General features: G+C 38.0%; 2 protein-coding genes across 3 annotated transcripts in view; both read right to left on the bottom strand.

The window, feature by feature from the left end:
* The window catches only part of LOC102027805 (kynurenine/alpha-aminoadipate aminotransferase, mitochondrial-like), a 102,986-nt gene that overhangs the window by 80,656 nt on the left and 1,921 nt on the right, over window positions 1-20,409 (bottom strand). The window lies entirely within an intron of this gene.
* LOC102011390 (kynurenine/alpha-aminoadipate aminotransferase, mitochondrial-like) overlaps window positions 1,131-20,409 on the bottom strand; it is a gene marked incomplete in the record, with an annotated part of 20,829 nt that continues 1,550 nt past the window's right edge. Inside the window, 12 exon segments of the mRNA XM_013513334.1 lie at window positions 1,131-1,182; window positions 2,458-2,559; window positions 5,229-5,332; window positions 6,561-6,625; window positions 7,472-7,533; window positions 9,061-9,157; window positions 9,766-9,848; window positions 11,143-11,208; window positions 13,049-13,258; window positions 14,468-14,542; window positions 17,865-17,997; window positions 19,035-19,203. Coding sequence (XP_013368788.1) covers window positions 1,141-1,182; window positions 2,458-2,559; window positions 5,229-5,332; window positions 6,561-6,625; window positions 7,472-7,533; window positions 9,061-9,157; window positions 9,766-9,848; window positions 11,143-11,208; window positions 13,049-13,258; window positions 14,468-14,542; window positions 17,865-17,997; window positions 19,035-19,203 — 1,208 coding nt within the window.

Below are 20,409 nucleotides of genomic sequence, written 5' to 3'. Positions count from 1 at the left end.
TATTTTCTTAAAATTACAAAATAATTATCATAAAGTGTTAGTTTTAAGAAATTTTGTATGACATTATAAGGCAACTACAGAGTTCTGCACAGTAAAATCTAAGATAAAAATAATATATTTTTTAAAAATAATATTTTTAAATCAATGAGTAGCAAATGCTAGTGGGGCCGTGGGGAAAAGGAACCCTTCTCCACTGCTGGTGGGAGTGTAGACTGCCTGAAGCACTGTGAAAATCAGTGGAGAGTCCTCAAATAGCTAATACTAGAGGTTCCATTTGACCCAGTTATTTCCTTCTTGGTAGAATTAAAAACACCATACCACAGTGGTATATACACACCCATGTTTATAGCAGCAGAGTTTGTAGTAGCTAAGTCTTGGAACCAGTCCAAACGCCCATCAACTGATGAACAGATAAGAAAAGTATGTGGGTAGAAGAAAATGGATAAAGAAGAGCTAGGTATTTTACAATGGAGTACTACCCAGCCATAAAGAAGAATAAACTTGAGATGACATTTCTAGGTAAATGGATGCACCCTGAGACCATACTCTTAAGTTAAATAAATCAGATGTGTAAATATCACATTGTTTCTCTGGTGTGAGAAACTGAAAACATAAACAAGGACCAAAAGGTATAATAGATATTGTGAAATAGGGAGAAAATGTTCAAATAAGAAGAAAACTGAGGTGATGAGGGGGAAAGGAACAAAGAGAAAAGAAAAAAAAAAAAACAAGAAAAGAAGGAAAAAAACCGCAAAAAAGATTTTGTAAGTAAGGAGCACAAGTGGGGTTGAAAGGACGGTAGGGTACTGGGAAAGAAAGAAGAATCAAGATATATCATGTACAGGTACAGATTCCCTATGATGAATGTGATCACTATGTATATCTAAAGTGTATCAATGAACTTAATTAATTAAAAGAATTACAGATTGAAGAGCTAAAAGCTTAAGTGTCTTCCAAATACACTTTTGCAATGTGATAAATTTAAAGGCATTTCAGAGTTGTTTAGGTAAACTGCCATAGATACCATGTAAGATGTTTGATACCACTTTGTAAGGCCAACATCAATAATTGTTTTCTTCAGAGAAAACACAGAAATCATTAATCTGAAAAATCCATACTACTATGATTAGTTAGATTTCTTCATAAAGATTCTTTTATAATTTGGGCTAATCTCTGGAAGGCCTAAAACAGAAAAGAGATAAGAATTATTTATGAAATTAGAATGCTCTTTTGGAAAGTTGATCAAAACTTTAAAATTTCAAATAGATTTCTTCTCAGGTTGAGAAACAGGCAATGAAAAGTTGAGTCTGATATTAACTGGGCAGAATGCCATCGATGTCTACTAAAATATGGAGATAGAGCCACCTGAGATTGCCAGGAAATTTTTGGTTCCTATTACTCTCGTGATCATCACTTTGTATTTTTTCTACAACAGAAATTATTTTATATTTTCATGTAACATCCCACCTGCAAATGCATTCTATATAGTTTTGACTGTCCAACTCTCTTCATGTAGAAAGGCAGAGAGAACTTGTGAAAAGCATATTTAAGAATACCAGGAAGCAAATAAAGAAAGAACACATCAAAATGAAACATCTCCCATAATAAGACTAAACTCCACTAACGGTTTATAGTATAACTCAATTTATATGCCTTTTGGATTTCCAGATACATAGTCCATAGGTTATTGTTTTCTTGCTGCTTATTTTTTTGGCTAAAGCTGGACTGTAAATAAGAGCATTACTGTTTTTGAGCCCAGTGGTTACACTGAACTACCAAGGAGACTTGCTTGAGAGCTGCCCAGAGCATGAATACAGCACACTGCTGGGTGTGTCTAGATGGGTCCCTGAGGTGGGACCTGGGGGGCTAAACCTGCTCCTTGGCCCCTTTACCTCTGGTGCTATTCCTGCCCAGCAGGAAGTGAGCACCTTCTTCTACCATGATGTTTCTGCCTTGGAGTCAGCTGACTACCTGCTAAATCTTCTGAAACTGTGAGCAAAAATAGAGCTTTTCTCCTTTAAGATGTGTATTTGGGTCCAGGCATGAACCAATACACTGATTTTGCAGATGCTTCTTTCCTTAGAGAGAGAGAGAGAGAGAGAGAGAAAGAGAGAGAGACAGAGAGAGACTGTAGTCTACTGGGAATTTGTATTCTTCCTTCATGTTAATTCAGTGAAGGAAGGAGAGAGGTTGGTAATCTTCCACACTGTTCAGTAGGTCTTGAAAAGTTATTCCCCCCAAAATCAAACTTTTAACTGGTTTAGTCTCATTTGTCTACAGAGGTCATGTAGTAAAGTAAAAGGGTTACTTCACCGGAGTTTACATTGGTCTATAAATATCTGTTTTTTTTTTATAAAACACAGAGAGATTAAGCAACGTTTCAGCTCCCAACTTAACACATGCACCAAAACCCAGAAAGGAGGGCTGGTGCTGCTCTGAAGAGAACACTGTACTCACCTCATCCATCTCTTCTGCAGAGGCCGTGGAGAAGCATGCTCTGAAGTAAGGGCTATGAGCTGAGCTGTTCTTGTAGAAAGCTCTCCCAGGAACCAGTAAAACCTGAGGGGTTGTGAAAGGTAAGCCACTGAAGGATGACTAAATCATAGGCAAACCTAACCTCAGAGTGAGAGGAATGTTCTAAACTTATAAGCAGTTAATTCACAAAAGAAAAAATGGTATATATAAAAATTGTATGCCCCTCAACAAACAAGTCTAACTGGATAGAAAGGGGCAAATTCCATTTCTTCTTTACTTTTAAAAGATAAACAGAAACTGAAAAGAAACACTAAAATGTGCAAAAGAAAGCTTGCAAAAGGAACACAAATGACAAATACAAATCATTATCTAATTGCATTAGAAAATTCAACAGGACAGCATTTACAGTTAACAAACTTGACAGTGATTTTTAAGCTGGAATTTTTAAGATAAGCGAGTGTTGGCCTAGCAAAAAGTGGGGAATACTACTTTAGGGAGATGTAAGGGGCATGTGATGGGAAGAAGGTGGTCCATTAAAAGAATGAGAGAAGGTAAAAAAGAATACATAAAGTGAGGGACTAAAAATGAACATTAAAAGAATAAAAATGGACATTAACTGTGTCAAGATGCACTGGGAGAACAACTGCTCTTCATGGTGCCCACTGTGGCTGAATCACTGATTTGCTCTTCCCTCCTTGCCTTCTCCACGTCCGCTCTCTTTCTCTGACAATTCAATGCAGGACCTCATGCATGCAAACTAAGCGCACACAGACACTGAGCTGCACGCGCAGCTCTCCTACCCTCTTTTTAGTTGTGTGTGGCCACATGAACCAGAGTTATGGATGCTATTTCTAGTCCTGGTCCATGAAAATGATCCCATGTGTAATCTACCATGCTCTTTCCACTTTGTTGTGACCTTGGAATCCATAAGAACACCACAGAATAAGATGGAAGAAGCCGAAGCCTGTGACTCAGATCTGCGTGTGGATCACAGTTTTGAAGTTTGTGTGAGTTAGAAATGAACTTCTTTTATGTTAAGTCTTTGTGATTTTGGAGTTTATTGTCTATAGCTGTTAGTTTTAGCTAAAAACAATTACGATCTCCAAAAACATTAAGTAACTGCTGTTGTTAAGATAAATCTGTAGGCTGTCTACTAAAGCAGGATGAAGCAGGAGCGCAATGATTTGGGGCCTGTGTTGGAAAGGATTTTATGGGTTTTTTAATGCTGACTAAGAAGGTATGAGTGTTGTTATTTCTGTCAGTATAATAGAAAAGTTTTGGGTTGAACTAGAAACAATAACCTTTAGTGGGAGAGAGTGGTAAAGTTCTCTGTGTAGGGAAACCAAAATCTGGGTTGAGGTAGTAGTGATAAAGTTGGATACCCTTTAGAAAAGGGAAGGGAACATCCAATGGGATTGTGGAATAAACAAAGAGGATGAGAAAATGTACAGTAGACTTTCATCTATATCCTTAGCACTTAGGTCAGAAATGCGAACAAATAGCTACTACTGAGAGTTTTGATGAAAATGGTATTGATAGGAAAGCAAAGAAAATACGAAGTTCAATTATTACATTATAGTATAATTATTTGAAATAAGTTATATATTAAGTGCCTACTATGTGCAGTGCCTAGGATTAGAATAATGAGAAAGCATAAGTCCTGTTGATAAGTGGGATGATAGGTGATCATGACTTTGCCTGTAGTCTTCTCTAGATTTAACCCCTAGAGTAGTTTTTTTTTTATGCATCAGCACAGCACCTGCATCATCAGCCCAATACGTTCCTTCTACTTATTGCTTTAAGAAACAGTGATTCTAGAAATAATCTCAGTGTTTACAAAGACTGACAAATATGATAATGGAATTAATTAATGGAAAATGACAACTTATTAGCTATATTAGAAAGTCACATGAAAAATTTTAGTTAGAATTTGGAGCTTAATCAATACCCACAAATGATGTCTAAGTAGACTCATGTGTTAAGTACAGAGGAAGCAACAAACAGACAGACAGACAAACCTATATGTGCTGATTTTAAGAGGAAAAATCAGGATAATCTTTTCTGTGTAATATTAGCTATGTAAAATATCCACACAACCCAAAACACTGGAATATACAAAAACTCTTCAAGAAAATTCACTTTAAATGACCGCAAAACTTGGGTGTGAAACGGTGGACAATTTAACAATTTTCATTGTGCTCTTATGCATTCTCCAAACCATGAGCATAGTTTACTCTAATCATTAGGACAGAATCTTTCCATTATAAATACTAATTGAGCTAATACTATTAGGTTAGTAGTTTGGAGCATTTATTATGTGCCAGGTGTTAGTCTAAGTGCTTTACCCATGTAACTCATTTAATCATCACAGCACCCCTATCAGGGAGGGATCCTTACTACCTCTACTTTACAGAGGAAGCACAGGGAGGGCAACTTGTCCAAAGACACTTCTGCAGCAGTGGGTAGAGCTGGATTCAAACCCATGGAGTGTGGCTTCACAGCAGCCTCTTAGCCACTATGCTAATCATTGGTTGAGATGAATGACTGTGTTTCCATTAATTTAGACCAACTGAATAATCATCACAGTTACTATTATTTTAATAATGAGACACCACACTTAATATTAGAACAGTCTAAGTTGGGTGATGGGCAATACAAAACACCTCTTTTCATTTTTACTCAAGTAAAAAATTACTTTAAATGAAAGTGTCATTTTACTTTAGGTGTCCCTTCCACACACCTCCCAGTTTTACCTCTTTCTTAAGGGCTTCTTCTTCAATCAGTTGTGAATCAGAAATGCCCTTAATTTTAATCCACAGAAACATACCAGCAGCAGGCACATGCCATTCTGCCAAACCTATACACAAAAGAGAATATGCATCAAATATATTGTTCTGTGACATTGTGCAGTGATTATAAACTGGCACTTCCTAAAAAGTTCTGTCACTGATAACATTTTTAACAATACAATTTATGAGCTCTGGAAACTGATGTTCTAGGTTTATTTCCTGGAGTCAGTGTGTGGTCAGAGGGAGGGCAGGCAACTGAATAGCTTCAGTGTGAACAGTTACAACTCTAGCCTGTCTCAGTGGAGAACAAGAAACATAGCGCTTCTCTCTCTTTCAGGTTTTAGAAGCATACCTAAGCCAAGTGCGGCTGCTTCAGTTTGGAAACTTTTCCAAAACTCTTGTCTTCAACTCTTCCTAGAGTCTTCTGGTGTTTCAGTTAATCCTATCACTTATGCAATAGTTTAGAAGTTCAGTATATTAGTTTTCATCAGAATGTAATTAATTGTGGAAAGAAAAACTTAAAATTCAAAATTCCGTATGCATTTGTAAGCTTTATGTTTCCTTCAGTATTAGGCTAGAGAAATCAAAAGGAAGGAATACTTCTTTTGATTTTAATTATTATTTTTTAAGACTCTCTTTTCTTGTTATGACTTTGTCTTCATCATTATTATCCAAAATGATGGAGCAGTACTCTTATCAAACTGATAATAATTCAATATTTACCAAGACTTCACAGGGAATTAGATATAACTGATAAGGAACTGACATTTTTGGTATATTATTGTTCATATAATGGGCATTTTAAATGATATAGTTTAAGCCTCATATTTCTTCTGAATGTCTTCCATAATAAAAAGTAATCAGGCAAGCAAATTAGGAAAGGCTAAGAGAAAGAATCTGTAATGAGAGATCTGCTTTAGACTGCACTATTTGTCTTCATAGACCTTAGTCAGACACAGATCATATTATTTGTTTGGGGCAGAATTTGAAAGAAATAAAATTTTGAAGATGGACGTTATTTAGCTTTAAGTAAGCTACTACTGTTTAGCTTTTGGATTACTTGATTTTTTTTTAACAACCATAAATTTTTGCAACAGATAGTAGAGATAGGTAGAAGTGTGCTGGCCTTTGTAGGATGTTACTTTTGACAACCTTTGTAGAGATATATTTCCTGGACAAGAATACTGTAGGATTGGTGTTTCTTTCCCACTAAAATTGTCAATAATATGTAATATCTATCACCCACTCTTGGAGGTGATCTTGTTTCTCATAAGGACAGATGTACATTTCACTCACCACTTAGCCACTTCTCTGCAGCTGCCAATATGGCGTCCCTCTGGTTCCTGTAGAAATCAATAATCCTGGAAGAAGAGAACAATGACAAAGATACATTCATACAGTAACTGCACAAGCAAAATGGCCTCTGAAAACAAGCTGTGAGTATTGTTTTTTCTCTCTCGATTGAAATGTTGAATGCTTGAGATGAGGCAAGAGGGCAAGAGAGTTTTTGAGTTGACTTGTGGAGGGATCAACTTTACGTTTATACTAGTGTTTGTTCCTTTATTATGGATTAATGAAAAAATAAAAATCAATAGAGCAAAAAATACATTTCTATGTAAAACACAGAACTTAGAAGTAGGAGGATTGATCTTTGTTTATTTGTCTCAAATAATTGTCATTGACAAGGTAGGAGAATCCTTAGGGTCACAGATGATGCTATTGGAATGGTGGATCTCTGGTCTGGGAATGAGGGAAGCCCCTTTTCCTTTATTTCTACATGGCCTAGGAGGTACCACACTTACCCAACCCAGCACTTCATAACTTGCACCATTTATTGACTCCTTGGGTAGGTTACATTCTTACTCATCAGTGCATGAGTCAATTTCCATGTCATGTGTCCCTCATGGTGAATGAATTATTAAATAGAATGCTTATGTGTATGCAATCCAACCGGGAGAGCATTTCAGGTTACCTTGGGGCTGCCTTGACACTGCTTTCAGGGCATGCCTTGGGTGCTCCTGAAAAGACTTTCTAGGTGATGGAAAAGCTACTAAAATGAACAGGCTTTTGACCTTTTATAAACTGTTCCTACCATCTAGCTTAAGATATTCAGGAAGGAAGAATAGTAAATGAACACTCTGGTGTTGTGTGCTTGGTTTGTGGGGCTCCTATTTTGCTCATAAACATTTTAACAGATGATCTGATACCTGTCCACATGAGCCAGGAAGCCTTCTTCTCCCCAGTGCTGTAGAAGCTGTAATATCATGATCTAAATGAAAGAATAGGAACTCTGTCACAGTTCATTCCCTAAAAGTCTCTGTGTTTGCCAAATCATCCCAGACTACCAGGATAAAGATAAAACATGCTGAATCTAGCTTATAGCACTCTGTGATTTATAACAAATGTTAATAAGCATGACAACAACAGTAATAAAAATAACAAATATTTCCATGGAACTCATGATTTACCAGGCACTACAGAAATGTATTAGTAGGTTTTGGTTAATCTATTCTTTCCAATAACCTAATTATTATGCAGGTTATTTGTTTTACTTATAAGGAGATCAATACACAAGTGTTAATTCTTTTGATGTCCAACAACTAGTTACAGAGCTCAGATTTGAAGTCAGCTCCACATCCATGATATTTGTTGCAAGACTATACTGCCTCTCTAGACATAAAAAAATGTGTAGTATTCTCTCTTCCCCTCCCATCTCTCTGCACAGTGTGATAATCCAACCAATTGCCTTGTCCTTGCTAAATAGTTGCTCTACTACTGAGCTATATCAGTACAGGAAGTTTCTAAAGAAAAGAAATGGTAAATATCTAAAGTTCTACATTGTATTTGGAGATTTTCTGTTCAAAACAGAAGCTGTAATGACACATAAGTACTGAGGAGTTCTTGATTGCAGATATGAAAAACACAGGAAAAGCCCCTAATTTGGTAAAACGTGAGGACAGCTACACTGATTCCATACTATATTATGGAATGCAAAATATCTAATGAAGTATGAGGACAGTCTTTTCTATTCATTTTTAGTTGCTACACAGCAGTTCTATCAGTAAGATCCAATTCTCAAGATTATAATAATTTCCAAATCTATCAGTTTCTCTAAGCATGTGAGGGAATTTACACAGTCTTCAAGGTTAATTTATTTTAATTCCCAGTTTCCCCCAAAATAAGACCTACCTGGAAATACAAGTTCCAGTATACTTTCACAAGAGAAACGCCCTGAAAATGAGCCCTTTGATATGTGTTGGAGTAAAACCAGGGCTCATTTCAGGGGCTGAGTCTTCTAAAATCACGTGAGAACCTGCTTTCCACGTAGGTCTGATTCTCAGGGAACTGTGGTTACAATGCACGGTAACTACTATCGATAGGTGTGGCTGCGCATGCGCAGTGAAGGCTCACAGCGAGTCCCTGCAGAGACTCAAGAGTCCCTGCTCTCTCTATAGGGTCCAAGACAATAAAGACAAAATCAGCACTGCTTCCCCAAAGTCAGTTCAGTTCCACAAAGCGACACGGTGGTGTTCTCACAGGGACACAGATGAGGATAATACCTTGATTCTCAAGGAGATTGGGTTACGCTGCAAAAGAACACGATGCTAACACAATTCATTTGTTTTTCAGAGTAAACATCTCTGGAACCTGGTCTTCTCACTCAGCCTGTATCAGAACTGGAGATTCAGCACTGAGAGTTTTCTTTCTTGCCACCTTAACTGAATCTTACCTGTCACCATCTACTTCCTATACTGATTTGATTATTTAAAAGTATCGTTTCATAAACTGGGCTTACCTGTGCGAAAGTGCAGGCGTGCATTGATGAAACTTGTGTGTGTAAAACAATTTTCTCTATTAAGGGTTTTGGGCCAGTTATAAATCCTACTCTCAACCTACACAAAAAGAGAAAAGACTCAAAACCCATCCGTATTAATATGTCACTCAACTAACTTCATGATGAGGTCTGTTTTGACCTGGGGCAAGTGCGTCTAGGCAATTAAAACATTCTAATAAATCAAGTACTCATTTCAGATACAAATGTAAGTGTATATTTAGGAAATAATGCGACAGAAAATATTTAAAATATGTTCTTTCATGATGATATTAAAATCCTGACCAGTCCTACTAAACCTTTAGGGACCAACTATTTTCAATTATTGGAGATTGATAAAGAGAGAACAGGTTTATTAATGTTAATACAGTAATTGGTAAGCTGTCTTCAATTGAACATCAAGATTTTTTAATTAATGGGATTTGAATCCATGCCTTTGCATTTAGGTACATCCCTAGCCCTTTTTAAATATTCTGTTTTAAAACAGGGTCTCATTATGTGACTAAGTTGATCGGGCTGGGATCCAATTTGTGATTCTCCTGCCTCAGCCTCTCAGAGTACTGGGATTACAGGCATGCACTACCACACCCAGCTTCAAGCTTCTGAAATAAGAACTGTTCGGATTAAAAGATACTGAGACTAGCCTCAAGTTCGAGACATGGACCTTACCCCGAGGAGAGGATTTTTGAAAAGGAATCAGCTCTGATGACACGCCCATCCACATCCATGGAGAGAAATGTTGGTGCCCTGGGCTTACCATGGGAAGAAAATTATGTTGGTTTATGAACAGTGTTAGTAGTTGAAGGGTTGCTCTGTAGAGTGCAGGAAGGTGTGGATTTGGAACACAATACCCCAAGGATGTTTTGCCTTTGTCTCAACCTTTTTACATGGAATAAAACTCTGACATGCGTGTTCTTTTACTAGCATCTGCTGTCTTCACAGATTCCTGGTCAAACACAAGGCCTCCCTTATTTGCTCAAGACACCATTACTGTGTATCAAGAAAAACCTCTTTGCCTCAGGGGGTAAAGTTCAGGATTAACTGATTTAAGAGGAAGGACTCAAGCAAACCTAGTTTGGATAGGATCAAAATGAAGAGCGTCAGCAGCATTCAACTGTTTAAGGAATGTTGATCAAGAATGTACAGAATTTTATTCAGTCAAACAATGCAGAGAAATCAAGAATATCTGTTTCTTCTTGGTTTCTGTTTGTTTTTTTGTTTTTTTTTTTTTGAACTGGGAATTGAACTTAGGATCTTGTGCTTGCTAGGCAGTTGCTGTGCCACTGAGCTATATCCCCAGTCCCTTCTTCCTGGTTTCTTAAATAGGTGACCCAATTCAATTATATGTTCTCTGCCGTTCTGGGAGTAAAGAAACTGTTAGATGTTGATGAAACAGTCATTGGTAGTCTGTACACCTCTACTGCCCATTAGGATCCAGCAGTCATGAAAGGTAGCATACGTATATACCGAGGGTGCACCTAAAAGCCCGTTACTTAGGTAAGATCCAGGTGTAAAGGACACAGCTGGGGAATCTGTGGCATGCTGCCTGTAATGCGTCCCCCTGTGTCCATAAATGAACAGCATTAACTGAGCATCTCCTTCTGCATGAACACAGCTTCTCAATCCTGCTGAGACATTATCCTCATCAGCCATCATCACAAGATTGAAGAGCACACCCAAGGTAAAAGCTGCTTCAACATCCCTGAGGTGATGTTAAAGGAGCTGTGAACTAGGGTTTGGAGTTCAAGACCATTAGCCTGACTTACTCTGTTTGCCTAAACTCATGATTTGGGGGCTACATACTCTTCTGAAGTTAAATAATTTCTAGAAAGAGCAGCCTATACCAAAAATGAAAAGTAGTAATTCCATGATAAAATTGGAAGACTAAAAAATTAAAGTGGTAATAAATTAATAATAGTTCACTTAAGTTCAAGGTTATAATGAATTTCCCAGTCTGACACACCCGTATGACTAGCCTGAAAGACAGTGTAGTAACTTACAACACTGTATGTCTTAATCGTGCAATAAGTTCACATCATCACTTACCTTGTTAAACTGGAGAAAATAGTAAGGATCATCTTCTATGATGAGGAAATCATATTTGCTTGCAAGCTAAAATGTTAAAATAATATATTTGATAAGAGCTATTTAAAATGGAAATCACTCAGAATCATAATTCTTTATACTCCTTTCAACATTCAAGGCTCTACTGATGTCTGTCATGCCGGACAGTGAAGATAAAGATGAAGGAGGCACTAAGGACTTCCATTCTCATGGAACTTACATCCTAGCAGAGAAAGACAGAATGTGCTTGAGCCTGCAGATAATGAACTGAAAAACATATGGGGAAGAACTTAAATTCTATCCAGAGGGTCACACGAGATCACATTTTAGAAAGAGTAACAGGGTGTTTATTCACGTGCAATTGCTGAGAAGCCTTCTTGAAAATGTAATGCTACAGAAAATAATGTTACAGCCCGGTAAGTTGTGCAAATATTAGGCAAAAAGTCTCCAGACTGAAGGGTGAGTGACAGTAAAGATTCCAGGGTGAGCGAGAGGCATGGCATGTTGAAGGAACGGAACGGCCGGGGTGGTGTGCAGCAAGGGCTGCAGCACGGATGTTGAGAGAGAAGTTGTCAGGTAGAAATGACTGTATCCTGCAGTCTGCAAAGTTAGACATGGAATCAGGACCTTCGAGTCATGGAGAACTGTGAACAGGAGAACCCTGTTCCCAGATTTGTACATTTACCACCGAGCAGGGCCGTGACTGCCTTCCCTGTAAACAATGAGTGGTTAGAGACCGAGAGTGGGACACAGCAAGGGTGAGTGACCAAGTCACCCATCCGTAAGGGCAGGTGGTGACTCAAAGAATGGGGCTATGAATGTTGCGGGGGAAATGGTTGGATTTGGATGAACGTGGTGGTGAGTGTAGAAAGTAGAGCAGGGAAAGAGAAATGAAGGGCGACTGTTCATGGAGTTTATAGGGGTCATTTATAGAGACTCCGTATGCACAGGGGTTGGGCATTCGATTTGGGTGGTGGTGGGGAACCAGGTGTTCTATTTGGGCCAGGCAGAGTTCGAAATGCTATGAGCCACCCATGTGGTGACATGAAGCTTAAAGTTGGACACAGAATAGTGGCATTTAGGGATGAGGTGATGCTGGGCAATAGGGTTCCCTGTGTGCAGGATGGGGTATTCCCAGGGAACTGGATGAGTTTGTAAATAGAGCAGAGAGCACCCAGGAGCATAAAAAATAGTAAATGAATATTTCTAACTTTATTCAAAGTAAAAGAACCAGTGGACAGCTGATATCCTGCTTATAATTTCACTGCACATGATTAAATTTTATATAATTCATCATGAGTTTGTTACTCATTTTTAAAAAAGTATTTGTAGGAAAGTATAGGAAGCATAGTTCTAGTATACATAAAAAGAGTTTGTGAAAGGAATATTTCACTTTACAAAGATTTTTTGTATAGTTCAATATTCACTTGATATTTTGCAAAAATATTTAGAGTGAAAAGCCAGGGTTTATTGGTACATAATAGTGATTTCTGAGATGAAGCACATGCCTGTTATTTTTCAAGAATTCTTTGAATTGTGAAGTGAAAAGGAAAAAGAAGCAGAAGAGATAAATAAAAAACATAAATATAATGAAAAGCAAAAGAGGTGAAATATTAATAACCTCATAAAGTTTAACACCATAGCAAGAATGCTATTTCATTTGTACTAAAATACCACTTCAGGGTAAAGTAAAAAATCTCAGAAACAAAAGTAGTACTAATTTACTACATAGACATTTATTACTGCCCTTAGCAGCAATGAGCTTCTTTTATTAAAAATTCTCTTCCTTGAAAAACAAGAGGGTAATAAGAAAGGAACTTGACAAGACTCATCTAAAATGAAAACGGCAGAAGCAGGAACCCCACATGGAACACAGTCTTTGGAATACCTTGTAGATCTCCTTCTTGCGGTCCCCAGTCAGTGAATTTCCGGTGGGATTGTTGCCATTAGGGATGGTATAGAGAAACTTGGGGGTGTTTTTGCTGGAGTCCTTGGCATCCTCGGGTTCCCATTTGGAAAGGATTTCTTTGAGGGCATCTGGGATAATCCCGAACTCATCACTGGGAACATTAATAATGTTGCAGCCCAGTGGGTACAGCTGAGAACCAAAAATCAAACACAAAATAACAGAACAAACCCCAAATAACAACAACAAAATCAAACACAAAATAACAGAACAAACCCCAAATAACAACAACAACAATAATAACGACAATGACAACAACAAGAGGTTCAGGAGTCAGACATAAATACAAAACATAAGTGAAATTTAAAGAAATACTAAGTAGCAATTTTACCATTTATATCCTCAAACACAAATAAATCGTCCCTGAGCTCCAGGCTCCAGAGGGTTAACATTGTCTGTTGTTCCCCTGAGGTAGATTCTATGGGAAATATTAGACTGCTTTGTTTCTTGGTACTGAGAACTGAACCCAAGGTCTCTGCACTGAGCTACATTCTCAGCTCCTTTTTCCTTTTATTCTTTCGACAGGCTATCGCTAAGCTGCCCACACAGGAGTTGAATTTTCTGTCTTTCTGACTCAACCTCCCAGAGTGCTGGAATGACAGGTATGCACATCCACGCTTGGCTACGGATTATATTCCTTAGCTCCATTTGTGTCGGGTTTGGCCATATTTTTTTCTCTGGCCAATACATGGTGAGCAGAAGGGATATTTGTCCCTTCAAGAAGATTTAACAATCCACTGGGGGCTTTGCAAGTCTCTTTTTACTTTGCTCTAAGATTGGCTATGTTCTGTGCAGAGGCTGCTTCTGTCAACTTGGGGTATGGAATGAAGATATCACAGAAGTGAGCAGCAGACATCTTGTGGCACAAAGTGTTAGTGGTGTAAGCCACAGAGATATGACAGTCACACATCACACAGTGTCACACAGCCTCTTTTAACTGAATTAATCCAATAGTTAGAATTAGAACCGGAGGTAACTTTGGGGATCTGAAGCCATGGGCAATGTTTCACCTCCTGAGCAGTTAGGTGGGTGAAGTTGATGGTTAGAAAGTTCTCATTCTAAGCTGCGATTACTTCTCTGTAGTTTCCATCCTAGATTTCTACCAACCCAAGGATATGAAACAAAGAATTTAGTCTTTCACTTACATGGCTGCAGTTGGCTTTTAAAAGAGGAATGTATGAAGCAGAGGATAAATTAACACTTACTGCCTTTATCATTTTTATTCTCTTGTTTACAGGTGAAAACTGCTATTTTATTTTTCAATGGACAGATAACTGTAAATTTGCAGTGCTTTCTTCTGTTTACTGTAAGAATTGTTATTTTGGGAAAATGTGTACTTACAGCTTGAAGTGTTCCCGAATAAACTGGCTCATTTAGGAGGATGTTATCTCCAGGATTAATTATCATTTCAAATACCTAACAAAAGAAGCATTCATTACCTTGTGTATTATTGTTTCATTCTCAGAACCCCACTATTTAGTTTGAGCTCACATGACCCTAGAGTAAAGGTTGGCAAATATTTGGTAAAGGGCCCAACAGTAATCATTTTGTGGGCTATTCTGTCTACTTGCTACAACCCACCTCTGCTTCTAGAGTGAGAAATTAGTCACAGCCAAAATAAAATAAGTGGGAATGGCTGAGTTTCAATAAGACTTTAGGTACAAATCTAGATGGGACCCTGAATGGCACTCTTAAGTACCACCCTCTGGGAATGCAAATTGGTATAACTAAATGGAAATCAATCTAGATATTGTTCAAACAGCTAAAGCTAGAGGTTCCATTGGGTCCATCTATTTCCCTACTTGGTATCTTCCTGAAAGGATGAAAAGCATCATACCACATAAATATATTCACACCTATGTTCATAGCAGCACAGTGTGGAATAGCTAATTTGGAAACAGTCAAAGTGCTCATCAAGCAATGAATGGATAATGAAGATGTAGTTTCTTTATACAGTAGAATACTACACAGTCATAAAGAAGGGTAAACTCAAGACATTTGTAGGTAAATGGATGCACCATGAGACCACACACTTAAGTGAAGTAAATTGGACAAATGTGTAAATACCACTTTGTTTCTCTAGTGTGCGAAGCTGTAAATAAGGACCAACATGTATGATAGATATTGTGAAATAGGAAGAAAATATTCAAATAGGAAGGAGAACTAAGGAGCATGCAGGGGAAAAGGAAGGAGGGAAGGGCCAGGAAATTATTGGGAAAGGGAAACTTGGAACCCAGGTTTTGTAAATAAGGAGGGGAAGAGGGTGAAGGGAAGGTAGAGGAACTTGAAAAAGGAGAATCAAGATATATTATGCTCAGGTACGAACTCCCTATGATGAATGTGATTATTATGTACATCAAAAGTGTACCAATAAAATTAATGAAAAACATGAAAACCAACAGGACATGATTATGGGCTGTAGGAGAGTGAGAAGGAGCTGTCAAGGACTCCTAGACAAATGGCTGTCAAACTAGATAGATGGAGGAGGTGGTGCCATTCACTCGATCAAAGAACCAAAAAGTCATCCACATCTGAGAGATGTTTTGCAATCCTGGCTTCAAGTCGTGCTTCCTCTCACTTTAACAATCTACATTTCAAAATTAAAAGCAAGGTAATTTTCAATCGAGATAGAAGTTTTGAGTTTTGTTCTCCCATTTGGCCTGTGATGTTCAATTTATCTTTCTCTTCTGGAGTTTTTGACTTTGTATGAAGACCAGTATGTTCCTCCGAGGACTTTCCAGTTGACTCAGGTTTGCAGGACCTCTTACAACCAAAGAAATCACCTGGGTGGCTGGAACATTGCCAATAGATCAAATAAATCTCAATTATGTACATTTCCATGTCAATTAGGGGACATGCAAACATCACATACTCTAAATTAAAAGGGAGAGCTGTTTCTCATCAAAAAGATACACTCAAAATAGGAACCTAAATAACGTCTGTCTTGGAGAACAAAGCAAAAGAAATATTCTGCAATAAATATGTTAAACAAAATTCCTGTGATAAAAATGTTAAACAAAATTCCTGGTAAGGTCTTTGAAATAAGCACATCTATGGTAATGATTTATGTGACCACAGATGCTATGTTCTTTTTGATATGACTGGTGTAGTGATAGAGACAGGAGAAACTGTCTTTGACATTTTTTTCCTTGCAGGGAAAAGTTCACAGAATCCTGTCCTAAGAAAATAATTCTATTGAATGAGACTTTTAAGATACCAGTTCATAGAATCACAAATATCTCTCTTCAAGCAAAGAGATAGAGGGTAGCTAATCCTTTTATTTTTCCTTATTAAACTCCAAAAATTGGAAGAAAACTGTTGTAATTTATAAAAGTCTTTCCAAGGCATTTTTATTGCAATTCATTATTTTATAATTTAATTAAAACTCATTAAAGTAAATCTGATGGCATTGTTCACAAAATAGAAAAGAAGAAACAGAAAGCTACTCTGATTTAACATGAATGAAGATAAATAAGAGTCATTTTAATTTAGATGTGAGGGCTGAATACACAGAATCTTTTTCCAGGATTAATTAATTATTCATGAAAAAGAGGAGAAAAAAAGGAAATAGCGAAACTGAGCAGAAGTACTTTCTTTCATTATGGGTCTACCCAGTGGTGGATACTTCTGCAGAGGCTCAAGGAGCCCAGCAAGGAGGCAGACACAATACTGGGAGGACACTGGGGAGGGGGAATGAGAGAGGGAGGAAAGAAACTGACCCAGGGAAGTGAGACACAGACATATACAGATGGTCCCTGACTTACAATGGTTTCACTTACACTTTTCCACTTTATGCTAGTGTGAAAGCTATGTGCATTTAGTAAGAAACTTTACGTAGAGTTTTGAACTCTGATCTTTTGTAGAGCTAGTAATATGTAGAATGATACTGTCATAAAATGCTAGGCAGCAGCAGCTCCCAGGCCATGCAATTATGAGGGCAAACAACAGATACCGTACAGTGTACTATGTCACTAAGTAAGTATTTTCAATAGGTTAGGTACATGGAATACATTTTGGACTTACCATATTTTCAACTTAGGATGGGCTTATCAGGAAATAGTCCCATCATAAGTCAAGTAACACCTGTATATACTGTAGATCTAGAAAAATACAGCTGAAGAGAGGATAAAATATAAGTAGTGGTAAGAAGAGAGATTCTATCCATAGGTATGCAAAAGAATCATGTTTTCATCTCAGGAGTGTGAAAATATACCTTTTAAAGAATCTAAAAATCATATTGAAATCATAACTATAGGTAGAAATCAAATGTTGACCCAAATCTTTGAGGTAAATGAAATTAAGCAGTGTTACAAAGCTTTTTGTACAACTTGAAGGCTCTCATATCAGAAATCCTAGTTTAGTGATTCACAGCTCCAGGTCATTAAACAAGAACTGTATATTTAAGAAAAATCAGGCTGATAAATGCAATAAAGAGCAGATAATTTTTTTAAAGTTGGTATTTTCATAATAAGGGAAACTAGAGGGAAATATCAATAGATGAAAGTATTTCTACTTAGTGTGTATCTGTAGTTAAAGCTCTCCATGTATATCTCTCTCCTATTGTACTCCTTCCCAACCTATGATTTGTCTTTCAGTTTCCTGTTCATAATTTTATGTGAAGATGAGAAAGACTATCGCTAATTTTTAAAATGCAATCCTCGTGTGGTTAAGTAAGAGACGAGTGTATTTAGAAACATACTGATTCCACACCTTGGCTTCCTTTTCCTTTCAGTCTTACCTTACAAAGACCATCTTGGCTGCCCGATGTGATGCAGAGATCCATTTGTCCTTGGTGAGGTGCATAATGGATGGTGGGAGGATTATGCAATTTTATTTGGAACTGTTTTAGCCAGGACAGAAGCTCTGGAATTCTAAAGCCACAGGATGTATTTTTAAGTTCATAGTAGTAATACTCATTGTAACAGTAGACAGGAAGTACATGGTAGCTCTGTATCAAACCCATTATATATTCAATTGAAAACTCTCAAATACTTTTTGGCAATATCAATATTCTTATTTAAAAGCTAAGGTGACAGGGGCTGGGGATTTAGCTCAGCGGCAAAGCGCCTGTCTGGCAAGCGCAAGGTCGTGAGTTCAGTTCCCGGTACCAGAGAAAAACCAAAAAAAAAATAAAATAAATGAGCACAACGTCATTTATTAAACAGTGAACAGAGATTTGAATCTATGTCTTTCTTGTTTCAAAGCCTCAATTTCCAATTTCTTTCTTTTACACTACAGCATTCACTGTGTAATATATTCCTTGCTTTCCTTAGGGAGATTCCTATAGGCTGCCTAGAAGTTCAGGCTCAACAGATTTTTTTTGTATCATGGAAAGAAAATTTATGTATTACTATTTATGTATTTATGTATTACTTATAACTCCTATATGTTATGTTTCAATTTGCTCTGCAATAATATAACAAAAGTTTTAATAAAATATAAGTTGTGGACTTCATAAACTATCTGTTGTCATTTGAAAACCAGCTAAAGGAAGTTTTAAGGCATGTTTCAGCTTGCCTTTAAGAAGTCAGACATTTGAACCTGTTAGATGTATTTGAAGAGTTGCTTGCTTAAAAGGGGTCATAAGTATTAGAAAATTACCTAGAGACTTAAAATTACTCTCGCTGGATCGCGCATTTCCTCTTTTCTTTCAGTGTTTCTTCACCCAGTGTCTTTTCAGTTTTTACACTGAGCTCAAATGGTTCTTCCAGAAGATTCTGTGGCTTTCCTCGTCATTTAAGTTTGGAAAGCAGTCACTGAGGAGTGTTAAATATTTCATATTCCTTTTGCTCTTAATTAGTGTTTGAAAATTTTTCTGCAACCTTCAAACACTTTGTTAAAAAAGACACAAGAAACTTTATGAATGGGACAGGAAAACGGACCCGTGTATTTTCTATTGAAAGCTCACCCAGAAGTTGCAGAATATTGAAGTGCTCTCTTCATGATCTCTTCTCCAATTTGCATGATATTTCCATTTTCTAAAGTGATAATAGCACTCTTAAAAGGGAAGGTGTCTGGACTTGGACATCCAGGAGCCAAGGAGATGAGTGATTTTGGTGATCTGTTCACGAAGTCCCCTGTGATAAACATGGAAAAGAAATATGTTTATTGAAGACAGAAACAAAGACAGTTCAGTATGCACTATAGTCAACTAAAAGTTTGACAATTTGTAGTGGCAGAATGTGCTATGGTGTGAACGTTTGCGACTCTTCTTTCTATGTTGGAATCTAATACCCCACTGGACAGTAAGAGGAGACAGGGGTCTTTAAGGGCTGACTAGGTCACAGAGACTCTACGTGTGTGAATGGGATTACTGATTTTTAAAGAGGTCTGAGTGAGCACCCTTGCCCCTTTCTGCCAAGTAAGGACATGTGTTATCCCCTTCTCATATAGGAGATAGGACATGGTACAGCTGGCTGGGAAATGATCTTGTCAATTACAAGATCCCAGGACAGCACCACATAATTCACAAGGTTCTGTGCTGGGAAGATCTCACAGGCTCCCATCAGATGTGGACAACCTAAAAGAAGACTAGATACCACCAGGAATGCTTTCCTGGGTTCCCATAGTAGCCCGCCTGGGTTATCCAGACACAGCATGTACTTTTCTTTCTGTTTTCACTTTCCTTTTTCTCCAGTTCAGCCCAAGTTTGCTCTGCAGAGCTAATTTGTCTTATATCCATTCACTTCTCACTTTTCAAATAAACTTCTTGGCACCTTTTTTTTTTTTTTTTTTCTTTTCTCGTTGAATTCTTTGTTTAAGGCAAGAAGGACCAGGAATACGTTTGAAGCCATTTCTCAATTTCTAAACTACCCAGTAACACTTCCACCATGTGACGACCCAGCCAGAAGGTGCCAGCTATATGAACCGCCCTCAGCCCAGCATGGAACAGACCGGCACCTTAATGTTGCACTTTTCCACCATCAGGAAATGTTGTTTCTAAATTACCAGTTTGTGCTGTTTTGATTTCACTGCCCAAACCGTCTAAGACAGAACGCTAGTCTAAAACAGGTGTAGAAAAACCTTTTCTGTGTCTCCTCACGGGTGGAAGGACTGGAGAATGAGGATGACCCGGAGAAGGCAGAGGGGCCAGGAGTAAACAAAGGGCCACAGTCAGAAGACCCTGCTGCAGTTCGCCCGCGCTGGCCTGTGAGACTCCTGGCTCTGCCTTGCAGTCCCAGCGCGAGCCCGCACCCCACCTGCACCGCGCCTGCCCCGTCTGTCCCGCCAAGGAGGCCCCTCCACAGCCTCCCTTCCAGGACGGGAGCGGAGCCTCTCGGGCT

Source organism: Chinchilla lanigera, unplaced genomic scaffold (genome assembly GCF_000276665.1).
Source record: "Chinchilla lanigera isolate Chin_1 unplaced genomic scaffold, ChiLan1.0 scaffold00002, whole genome shotgun sequence".
Taxonomy (NCBI): Eukaryota; Metazoa; Chordata; class Mammalia; order Rodentia; family Chinchillidae; genus Chinchilla; species Chinchilla lanigera.
The sequence above is the reverse complement of the archived record's forward strand: the minus strand, read 5'-3'. Positions and strand labels throughout refer to the sequence as shown.